Raw genomic sequence first — 11,312 nt, forward strand, 5'->3', positions numbered from 1 at the left:
TCCTGAAGCATCTCAGAATTTGGAGGGAAGTCACACAGAAGCACATCTCTCTATAGTTTTCAGAAGACAGCACATCTAACTTAGAACAAGAGAAACCAAGGTAAAGAGAACAAATCACACTTCAACCGTGATCCGATTGCGTCTAATGAGAGCTAGCGTAGTTTCGAAAGAGAAACCGAAACTTGGTTCAGATCTCAGAGGTTGCATTAGTAAATTGAGGCATCATCAGTAAATTGAGGCATCATCAGAATTAAATTGCTTCCAGGCCACCGAATCTGTAATCCCAGCAAGAACATGGAGTGGGGAAGCAAGTGCATGGGCATGCATACCAACCGTACAAGTCTCTTGGTCTCTAAAATGGAGATCAAACAGCAATCTGCGTTGTCACTCGAGAAAATTGTTCAAAGATCTTATGTACACTGCAGTGAGGAAAAAGCAGAAGAAAAGAGAATGTTGAGCTACCTAGAAGAGAGTCAGATCATGCAGAAGAAAAAATGAACCTTCAACTTCCTTTTTATAGCTCAAAGACCATTCTGCAGAGATTGCTGGGTCCTGAGTGCTTGTTCTGAGACAGTTGCTAGTCCTTGCATTAGCCTCACAATCTCAGCTGTATCGTCCAGATAGTATTTAGCCTTGCTGGGTTTCTGACCAACTGTGCATGCAAATACTTCGGCTGTCGGGGTAAGAGAAGTGCTTGCTATAGAAGTACTGATAACCTCAAACATGTCTTCATCTGATCTGTCATCTCCGATACATAGTACAAAGTCTGACGATAAGCCCCTCTCCTGCATAATGGAAAGAAGGCGCCGGGCTACCAGGCCCTTGCTCACTCCCTGCAAGCATAACATCACTATCAGTAGCCTCATCCATGACCCGTGAGGAAGCATAGCATAAAAGCAGTGACACCTTACCTGCGGTTTAACCTCCACAATGTGCTGACCACTCTTCACTGAAACTGGTTCGTTCGTGAGGACACTCTCCAGATGATCAAGAAGCTCCTTGGCTTGGCAAGATCCAAAATCAGGATCAGCGTCTTCATATGACCACACAAGCGTGGTCTCCTTGTCTTCGATCGTCGAACCATCAGTTGTTTCAGTGTACAAGTTCATTACAGGTTCTGCAATCTGCTTCCAGCTGCAATCTGCAACAGGGACACATGTTTCCCACTCTGCATCCCTCTTTAACCTGAAACCAAATGAATATAAATGCTCATCACATATCGACTCGAAGGACCAGAAATAGCATCAAACATGAACCATTTACGATTTTTTTGTCATCGCAAAGAAGCTGAGGACGGCTAACCTCAGAAAGTAACCATGTTCTGCAGCTACCCCCAGGTTCTCACAAGCAGAAAACCAGTCACTGAGAGTGGCTCGGGTTCTGGCACTAACAAGGAACACTAGGTTGTTCTTATCACGACACAAGCTGTTCATGATCTCGATCGATTTAGCGTTAGGGCTCTTATCGATCGATGCTTGTGGCATCAACGTGCCGTCGTAATCCAAAAGGATGGCACGAGTTCTCGTTCTCTTGTATGCTGAAACAATGTGCTCCATTGCAAGCTTCCTAAAGTTTGTATCAAGAGAAACCACCCTAAATCCCAATCCGAAGCCGATTCCCCAGCACCTCCTCCTCGAGTGATCCCTGCATGTCCTTTCCAGGTCTTGCACGAAACTGTTTGCCCAGTACCCTACATCGTGTGTGCTAACATACTTGTAGTGCTTCTCGTGCCGGAATTGCTTCTCCTGCTCTGACATATCCAGAGCATTGACCATGGCGTCGGCGACGGCTTCTATGTTCCATGGATTCACCCTGATGGCTCCGCTCAGGGACGGAGAGCATCCGATGAACTCGGAGAGCACCAACATGCTCTTCTTCTGAGCCGATGTGCCTAAGCCCAAGACACGATCCAATTTCTCGTTCCCTTGTCTGGAAATGATGTACTCGTAGGGGATGAGGTTCATGCCATCCCTGACTGCTGTGACCAAGCAACACTCCGCCACCACGTAGTAAGCGATTCGGTGAAAGAAGGGGAGAGGCTCGTCGATCAGAACGATGGGCTCATACCCGGGGTTGCCGTAGGCCTCGTTGATCCTCTTCATCGTCGCAAAGCTCTCGGCCTGGACCTCCTTCACGCCCTTCCCCCGCCCTCTCGCCGGATTCGCGATCTGGACCAGGACCACCTTCCCCCGCCACTCCGGGTGCTGCTTGAGCAGCTCCTCCATGGCCAGCAGCTTCAAGCTGATCCCCTTGAAGATGTCCATGTCGTCTACCCCGAGCATCATCACCCTCCCCTTCTCCAAGAACTGCTCCCTGAGCTCCTGGACCTTCGTCTCGGTCTCCGGAAGGCCGAGCACAGACTTGAGCTGGCCCAAGTGGATGCCCACCGGCAGAATCTTGATGCTGACCGTGCGGCCGTAGTACTCCAACCCGATGTAGCCCCGCTTCGACTCGTACGATAGCCCGAGCATCCGGCCGCAGCAGGAGAGGAAATGGCGGGCGTAGTCGAAGGTGTGGAACCCGATTAAGTCGGAATTGAGCAGCGCACGGAGGAGCTCCTCGCGGACCGGCAGCGTCTTGTAGATTTCCGAGGAGGGGAAGGGGCTGTGGAGGAAGAACCCGAGCTTGATGCGGTTGAACCGCTTCCGGAGGAAGGTGGGGAGGACCATGAGATGGTAGTCGTGGACCCAGACGAAGTCGTCGTCGGGGTTGATCACCTCCAGGATCTTGTCGGCGAAGATCTTGTTCACGGAGACGTAGGCCTGCCACAGGGAGCGGTCGAAGCGTCCGCCGAGGTCGGGGGACATGGGAAGCATGTAGTGGAACAGGGGCCAGAGCTGCTGCTTGCAGAAGCCGTGGTAGTAGCGGGCGAGGAGGTCGGGCGGCAGGAAGGCCGGCACGCACTTGAAGGACTCGAGCAGGACCTGGCCGACGTCGTCCTGGTCGGCCGGCGGGATCTCGTCGCGAAGGCAGCCCACGTAGAAGAACTCCATGTCGGCGCCGCGGTCGCCGATGGCGTCCTTGAGCTGGAGGAGGAGGGAGTCCTCGTCCCAGGAGAAGTCCCAGCCGCGGCCGTCCGGGCGGCGGCGGGCGCGGATGGGGAGTTGGTTGGCGACGACGATGGTGCGGTCGCGGGTGGTGGAAGAGGGGCCGGTGGCGGAGCCGTCGGAGTCGGAGTCGGAGTCGAGGTCGGAGATGATGCCGGCGACGGTCATCACGCGGGGGATCCGCCGGCGGATCTGGCTGATAGAGGGAGGCTCGCCGGAGGCTAGCTCGAGGAGGTTTGAGTAAGACCGCGACACCATTTTTTCCGGCGATTAGAGATCAAAGAAAGGATCTTTCCGGCTCAGCAAAGCCTCGACCGAATCAAATAGCCAGTACTCATCGAAATCCCACCTCAGAACATATCAAAGCGAGAGAAAAAGGATTTCTAGACATCCACAAGAGGCAGCAGAGGGAGCTCGACATGGTAAAAAAGTAAAAAATTTCCTAGCAAAATCTCTCTTTTCAAGGAAAAAGAGCAAAAAAGGTGACAAATCTAAGCCGGTATTCTCACAATGTATGAGAAAATCAACGGAATCAAAAGGAGCAGAAGAGCATAAAGCAACAAAGAAGCGATTTTTCCAAAGAAGAAAAATGGAGGATTACCAAAACCCCAACATGATCGAGAGATTTCCTTGTCGGCGTTGAATCTTGAGAGGTCCAGAAACAAGCAAAAGGGAGAAAAAAGGGGGGATAATCTGGAGGAAAAGAGAAAAAATCTACGGTGTTTCGGCTGCATCTCGGAGCAGCTTTCGCTTTTTATACTGACTCAAGAGCAGGGAAGTGACAGAGGAGGAAGAAAACCACTGACGGACAAAAGAGACGTCGCTTCCGTTCCTACGCCCGCTATAAGAGGCTGCGGATAACGCGTCTGTCCAATATCAACGCGGGTGCACAGCGGGTGGGGAATTCCAGGTGTGAAGACAAGCGGAAGAGGATTTGAGCTATCGATAAGGACACCCCCATTTTGTTCCTCCGTGTACGCGCTCGCTCGTCCCTATTGAGTATCAATTCGACAAGCCAATTGTTAAACGGAAGCGAATAATTGAAGAGGATCAAATGACATGCATACCCCTCAGCAGCCACGGAATGCCGGCGACAGCCCGGACGAGGGCGGCCCCGACGGACACGCCCGACGAAACGTGGCGAAAGCGGAGCCGTCGTGCCGGGCGGGGCGACCGCAGCTGTTTCCATCGCACGTGCCGGCCTGCTTCCCGGGCCCACGCTGGTGAGGCCTCCCGATTGGAGGACCTTCGAATGTGGCCACGACAACAGTCGGGGACCACGAGGGCCGCCGTGAAAGAAGGAAAGCGATGGCTGCTGCCTTGCTGCTCCCAGGTTGAGGTGGAGGTGGAGGGAGTTTGGTCAACATGGGGAGTGATGAGATGAGGTCTAACCCCTTCCTTTTTGTCTTGGATGCAGTGAGAGTGGAGCAGAGAACATGGTGTCTGAGCTGGAACTTTTGCCTCCCCTCGATGGAAGATGCCGATTAGCCTGCATCAAAACATGAACATGCACATTTATGAGAACGAGAGAGAAGGTTTACCCTTTTCCTTCCGTTGGTTCTTCTTATCATCTTGGATGCAGTGAAGAAGAAGATCAGCAAGAACTCAACTCCTTCAGACCGCATGATCACACAAAGTAATCTATTCACAAAAAGATTGGATGCACTGTGGAACTGTTGATCCTTCAAAATCATGTCATTACTCTTCTATTTCATCATGATGGATGGTTTAATCATGGGAAAAATTGTTGGAAATGATAATCTAAGGAAGATATTCAGTCATTGTGCAAGAGAAAACCAAACTGGTTCATCAGATATGACAGAAAAAAGACCTGTTTGATTTCTTGCGGTTGATCATGATGCAGCTCCTAACACTTGCTGAATCTTCCAATCTCTAATTGCCAGTTAACAATCTTGTGCTGCGGCCAGATAGGTACACAGATGAGCAGTAAGAGTCTTGAGATACACAAAATGTGTGTATGTAAAAGCATCAGCCAGAATTACTACCATTCTGAACACACTTTGTAAGATCAATCATCAACTATCTTGACTATTTGGAGGAAGATAATTCGATCATCTCCAGAGATAATGTTGAATTCATTGGATTGAAACAACCTGTGACCAAAGAGGAGCTACATTGACAGCCAAGGAATATGCTTTCTTCGCATGGTAGGTGCCACTTGACAAATTGGTTGTCCATCTCGGATCAGGAAAGCCAAGTCATCTGCTTTCTTCCCCATCCAAGACAAGATTGCTTAGGCAATGCTGACAAAGTGGTGATCCATCGTGCAAGTCTGCATGATTTTATTTCTGATAAATGTTTGGATCAGATCACACTTCACAAGCTCAAGCAATTTTGTACCTTCAGTTTTGCAGCAACCACAAAGGAGCTTTGAGAGGGAACAAGGTACAAAGGAGCTATTTCTCTAAATGGTTTTCCACTCAGAAACAAGTTTGGATTGGAACCTGAGGAATCAACTGAATGAAAAGTTCTCAATTTAGATATTGCATAATGAGTTGAATGGTTTACAATATATGGACTTCATAACTATTGCACATAAGGTAGGTATTCCATTAAATTTATTTATTGCAGGGCAGAACTTCAACAGATATGAGGTGTTTTCCTACTTTTTGTCTTTAACTAATTAATGGTCTGTTTATAAATCACAAGATCAGAAATAATCAGTTGTCACCAGTTATTATTATTTTAATCCAACTTTGCTCCTTGTGGATAAGATTCTTTTAGTAGTGAGCTGATTCTTTGTTGTATTTAATTGATAGCTTAAAAACCAAGCAGCTTCTTAGAAAGCCCACCAGAAGGTGCCTTTACACTTTATCTATACTAAAAAGCACTGAGTTACAAGTGTTCACCACTTCAGTTTATGTGTATGTAAAATAAGCACCTGATATGCAACCCTCATTTGCAAGATCTCCACCTGTGTTTGCTGAAGACTATTTTCACAAGCAAACAATTTTGGTTCCCATTTGTTACAGTTGATTCTTCAGGGGGTTGAAGTGAATTTGGTTTAGGTATCTCAACAGCCACTAATAACTCTTTTTATTAAAAAGTTTTAATTCCACTTCTTGTAGGTATGTATATTTGCAGATCCTAAGATGAATCTGTTTTAAATACATCAAAATGATTCCCTTTTTTTCTCCATAAAAAACTACAATTACTTGTTTTTTCCTTTCCTGCAAAAAGATAAGTCATTTTGCCATGCTCTTGTTGATTTCTGTAGTTTGAGCCAGACCTACTAAGCCAACTTGTGCCCAGTACACTGCAGTGCTTTGCAGCACCCAGCTGCTTCAACAGGGACCATCATCACATGCACATAGATATGGTACAAAGGAGTTGGCAGACAATGACCCAAATGGAAACAGAGCTCCCACCACTTGCCTAGAGCATCCTTTGGGCAATGGTTTCGCAGAACTTTTGACACTAATAACTCCTACATTGCAGAGGTGAAAAAAAGTAGTTCAATTACTTGGATTCTGGCACTCTACCTACCCATCACACTTGGGCTGCTACAATGACTCTTTCAGCACCCAGAACTTGAATCAGAGTAGAATTATAATTACTTGCATTCCAATAGATTTGATGAATTGCTTTGTTCTTTAACAATCTAAATTAGAGGCAGTGAACAGAAAGCTGAGTGTGTTAATCAAAAGCCAACCACAGTTAAAAGGAAGGTTAGAAAGCATACAAGTTCTAAGCTATGCACACCCCACAGCATGTGCAAGGAGTATTTTTATTTCTCCAATACGAAATGATCATTTATGGTTCAAAGCAAGACAAAAACAGCATCAGTTATAGCATTTTGACCTGTTACTTGGAGTCTTCAAAAGGAAGATGAGAAGAGATATTGATGGCTGGCACATGCATACAGCATAAAAAAATACCAAGACAGTTAGGTTGGGTTTCAGATAAAGATAAGATTAGCAAGGATTCAAGGATGAAAGAATGCCTAACCATTATAGTGGTGCCACCATCTGATGATCTCATCAAAAAGTTACCCACATCCACAGGAATATGCTGACTCCAGTGGCAAGCTGGAAAGCAACAAACACCAAGATTAAGTAAGGTTAAACTAGAGAACAGCTGCATGAGAAATTAACTGTGTTATGTCTACATTGGATCTAAGATCAACAAAATAATACTGCATATTGAATTGTCGATACAGCTGGATTTTGTCTTCCTTTATCAAGTTGTCCAGTCCTCTGTTTTATTTAGCATGATCATAGGGCCCATAATGGATAACTATAATTCTGGCACACATTTATGTCAGGTGTAGGATGAGGACAAAAATGAATCAGACAAGAAGAAACAGGAATCCCAGATATTGAGAAATGTACAAGTACAGGAGGGAGACAATCTGTGGATAAGAGAAATCTCTCTACAGTCCTTGTGGACTAGAAATGTTGTGTATATAATTTTTTTGTATATACACAAAAAACAAAAAAGCTGTATATATAATAACTATGATCAGTTGACTACAAAGTCACAAAATATGCACATGTACAAAATAGGTTTTGTAATATTACCATTACCTACTCAGCCTAAATCCAACATGCCAAGATGATTTATGACTAGGTATTTACATGGAGTTCCAAATTCATACATCAAGCAAGATATGAGTGAATTGGTGTTCCATCATGCCAAGCCACTGTTTTTTCCAAATGTGAAATCAGACTCTGCTCAAATGCCAAAAGATGTTGTGTGCCCATGTTCAAGAAGTCGATCACTGCATGTTTTCTGGGGTACACTTAGCTACAACTTCTGTAAACATTAAGAGTACCCAGAGATTGAAGGTTCTTATTCTTAAATGCAAGTTCTCCTACAGATTTGTCAAAAAGAATAAAAGAAGAACATAGTCATTTGCTAAACGATGATCATGTGCACCTCAGTACTGTTCACAGTTCAGATATCATTTTCATGCAGTCAACTATCATCCCCCACTTGGCAGCTTTAGGGATATTAGCATGTTTGAGGAGAAGATATGCATTTTAGGCTTCCTGCTCCTGCAGATAAACTTATTGCCATTTATCAGTAACTGGTGGAATCACTTGACATTGGTTGATTCAACCAAAAGCCATCCAATTTTACATAGCTATCACATCAGGCTGCCTCAAAACATTGTTTGAATAGCATTTTGCACTAACCATCCTTTCTTTAATCATACAGTCACTATCCAACAATCCCTCTCTGTTTGAAAGCTTCAACCCTTTTGCATCACTTATTCAGGGTCTGTGACACTGAAATAGAAAGGGACTCTAAAGTCTAAACCATACTTACAAAAAGAATTCTTTTATCTGTATTGTTTACCACAGATCGCAATTGCCGGCAATGAGTGTCCAAAGGTAAACAAAACTAAAGCATGAAGAACTGTTGGCTTAAGTATGCGACTTCTTGTCTCACATTTAAATCCTTGTCCTCAGGTTCCACTTGCACTTGTAAAACTATGGATGTAATCAAGCATAAATCTAACCAAAAGACATCTACTTCCTTTTGGTAACTCAGTGACAAGGAGGAAAGGTTGAACAAGGACAGCTGCAACCTAATGCATTCAAGAAAATTAGGTGTTACACCAATGACACAATTCCAAACAGTATGAGAACATTGAATGTAGTCATGCCCGGTTGTGGTCCGTTCTTTTCATCGGCCTATCGATATGTCAGTGGCTGAACCATACGAATCACCTTCGAGACTGCCCATCACACTCATTGTTCATCCTCACAATTCAGAAGTTTGTGATCTGCTTTCGAGAGAGACCTGACCAGGAGAGGAAGAGGGCAGCCATTCACATTCTTCAAGTACTATACCTACTCATAAATGGAACTCACAGCAAGCATTTGTAGTTTTCCAGATGCCAAATGCAAGCAACATTAAATTGTTGGTCCTAAAGACCAATGAGGCACAATGATCATAGTCCTAAAGACCAAGTAGAGAAAAAGTGTTGCTCCAATTTGAATACCCTCTCCAACAGCAGCTGGGGTCAAGATTGCCCATGAGCCAATGAACTGACACCATGAATCATAATTGGGCCTTGTGAGATCAGGTCCAAGCATCAATTTCTCTGGGTTACAACACCCAATGCCCACTGTTTTCCTCTTCTTTTTCTTTCTCGTAAGAACTTAACTGAATGTATTTCTTTGGTTTGGATAATCACTAATTTGATCCATGTTTTCCTAATCTATGTCTCCAATGATGATATATTGTATCACATGTAATGAAAAAATACCGAGCAAGAAGGATTTTGCAACGTTGAAGAGATGAGAAGACATGAAGAATACGACTCATTCACATTTGACACACAGTAAATGAACGAAGGAGGATAGACAAATAGATCATAACATAAAGATGATGACGAATGTGGAACATGCGAATAATTTAGAGGCATAAATATGGGTTAATTTCTTTGGAGCTATTTATGATTAGAAAGTTAACTCTCAAACTCACACCTTCAAAAAAAAAAAAAAAATCGATTCTTAACCGAAAAATAGGATGATAGAAAAAATAATAATAGAAGAAGGAAGACCGGAGAAGTCCGTACACCGCCGAGCCGCCAAAGTTTCGACCTCTAGTCCATCGTTGCGAAATAAATGAGCAAAGAAACGCGCTCGACGACGCGCGATTTCCGCCCGGCGAAGCGGCGTCGGCCAAATCAGAGAGGGATGCGCGTGGGCCCCGGTGGCGAGCCGCACGGCGCACATCGCACGGCTCCCGCGGCCCCGACTGCCCTATCGAACGGTCGTCGTCGTCCCCACGACCGGGCCGAGATCTCGCCTCCGCTCCCTATCCCGTCTGACGACGTGGGCCCCTCTGTTCCTCCAATTGGAATGTAGGTGGTGCAAAGGGGCCCGAATCTTTATTTGTTCGGGGAAGGTGAAAAAGATTACCTGCCTAATAAAATCCACCCAGCTGTTGGTATAAAAGATTCGGTAATGTTCCCCAAATTTTCCTAATATATTCAGTATTATTTGCTCACAATTCACGGATTCTTGAGTCGCTCCTGTCAACATGGTAAGAGAATTATTCGATCTCATCTGTTCTTGTTGATTTCAAGACTTGCAGCAGGAATCGCTCTTCGAAATTCTCTTCAATGGTTTGGTTTCTTCCTTGATGAACGTCTCGATGTAATCTTGTTAACGAAATCTTGGGTTTTTGGCAAGGTGGGGTATGCGTTCCATTACAAGAAGAAGAGTGTCATCAAGACAGAGGAGGAGGAAAGCTTACTTGGTAAGATAAGGGGGAGGGGAAGGCGGAGGAGCGTGGCGAAGGCGGGGGGATCGGGATGGGTGGAGTTACTGCTGCGGAGCAAGTTCTTCGGGGTGTGCGAGGAGCACAAGGAGACGCGGAAGAGCGAGGAGAACATCTACTGCGTCGACTGCGGGCGCCGCATGTGCCCCCACTGTGTCGCTGGGCCTGCTTGCCCCCACCGCGCCCACCGCCTCCTCCAGATCCGCCGATACGTCTACCAGGACGTCGTCCGCGTCCACGACATGCAGAAGCTCCTCGACTGCTCCCGAGTCCAGGTAGACACGCACCTTCGTCCTCTTCTTCTTCTTCTTCTTCTTCCCTATCGTTGTACAGCGCATAAATTTGAATGCATTTACCGGCGCTCAATTTAGCTCTTTTTGTTGAATTGTATTCGTAATTTAAAATTTTTTAGGGGTTTGGATTAAGAAGAAAAGGGTAATTCTTTGCTTCGATTGGGCTTTGATTACTACTATTCTCTTAATTCTCTTGTTAATTTAAGGAACTTTCTCTATTTATTTTTGGTGACCAGCCGTACACAGTGAACGGCGCCAAAGTGGTGCTGCTGAATCCCAGGACGCAATCAAAGCCGTCCAAGTCGAACGCGGGCGGGTCCGCTTGCCAGCTCTGCCGTCGATCCATCTCGGAGCTCAATCGGTACTGCTCCATCGCTTGCATGGCCGACGTGGAAGGAGCCGCGGCGCCCGGGCCCATCGGATGCAACCCATCGGAGCCGTTCCTTCCGACTCTGACGGCAGGGCTCGAGGGGTCGCAGTCCCCGTCGTGCTCGTTCTCGCCTCAGCCGTCCGATGCGTGCCGAGACGATTTCCACCCACGGATCACCGAGCCCCCCTGTCCGAAGGTCCATAGAAGGAAAGGACGCCCTCGCCGGGCCCCACTTTTGTGAGCTTCTGCTTTAATCTTTATGAGTTCGATTAAAACGTTGAATTATTTGATATGCTTAAAAGAAATAACACAAGTGACGGCAATGAGTTAACATACCGTAAGGAA

The 11,312-nt window shown here is 46.0% G+C and overlaps 2 protein-coding genes across 3 annotated transcripts; one reads left to right on the forward strand and one right to left on the reverse strand.

Annotated features, from left to right (window-relative positions):
• Positions 1 to 247: 247 nt before the first annotated feature.
• On the reverse strand, positions 248 to 3,787 carry LOC135678629 (alpha,alpha-trehalose-phosphate synthase [UDP-forming] 6-like). 2 transcript variants are annotated; one of them, XR_010515033.1, is made up of 4 exons: positions 1,303 to 3,780; positions 912 to 1,185; positions 463 to 833; positions 248 to 376 (listed from the first exon to the last, which is right to left on the reverse strand). XR_010515033.1 is itself a non-coding variant. In XM_065191659.1 (3 exons), exons 1-3 carry the CDS (start codon positions 3,303 to 3,305, stop codon positions 522 to 524), a joined length of 2,589 nt encoding a protein of 862 aa, XP_065047731.1. In that variant the 5' UTR covers positions 3,306 to 3,787; the 3' UTR covers positions 359 to 521. The 2 variants fall into 2 exon arrangements, 1 of the variants encoding a protein (XP_065047731.1); XM_065191659.1 differs by having other exon boundaries at positions 359 to 833; positions 1,303 to 3,787.
• A 5,931-nt stretch (positions 3,788 to 9,718) lies between these two features.
• Positions 9,719 to 11,300, forward strand: LOC103991818 (uncharacterized). Its single transcript, XM_018828786.2, has 3 exons — positions 9,719 to 9,885; positions 10,111 to 10,579; positions 10,834 to 11,300. The coding sequence occupies exons 1-3, from the start codon at positions 9,719 to 9,721 to the stop codon at positions 11,206 to 11,208; spliced, it is 1,011 nt and encodes a 336-aa protein (XP_018684331.2). The 3' UTR covers positions 11,209 to 11,300.
• Positions 11,301 to 11,312: the final 12 nt, after the last annotated feature.

Source organism: Musa acuminata, chromosome BXJ1-7 (assembly GCF_036884655.1).
Source record: "Musa acuminata AAA Group cultivar baxijiao chromosome BXJ1-7, Cavendish_Baxijiao_AAA, whole genome shotgun sequence".
NCBI lineage: Eukaryota > Viridiplantae > Streptophyta > Magnoliopsida > Zingiberales > Musaceae > Musa > Musa acuminata.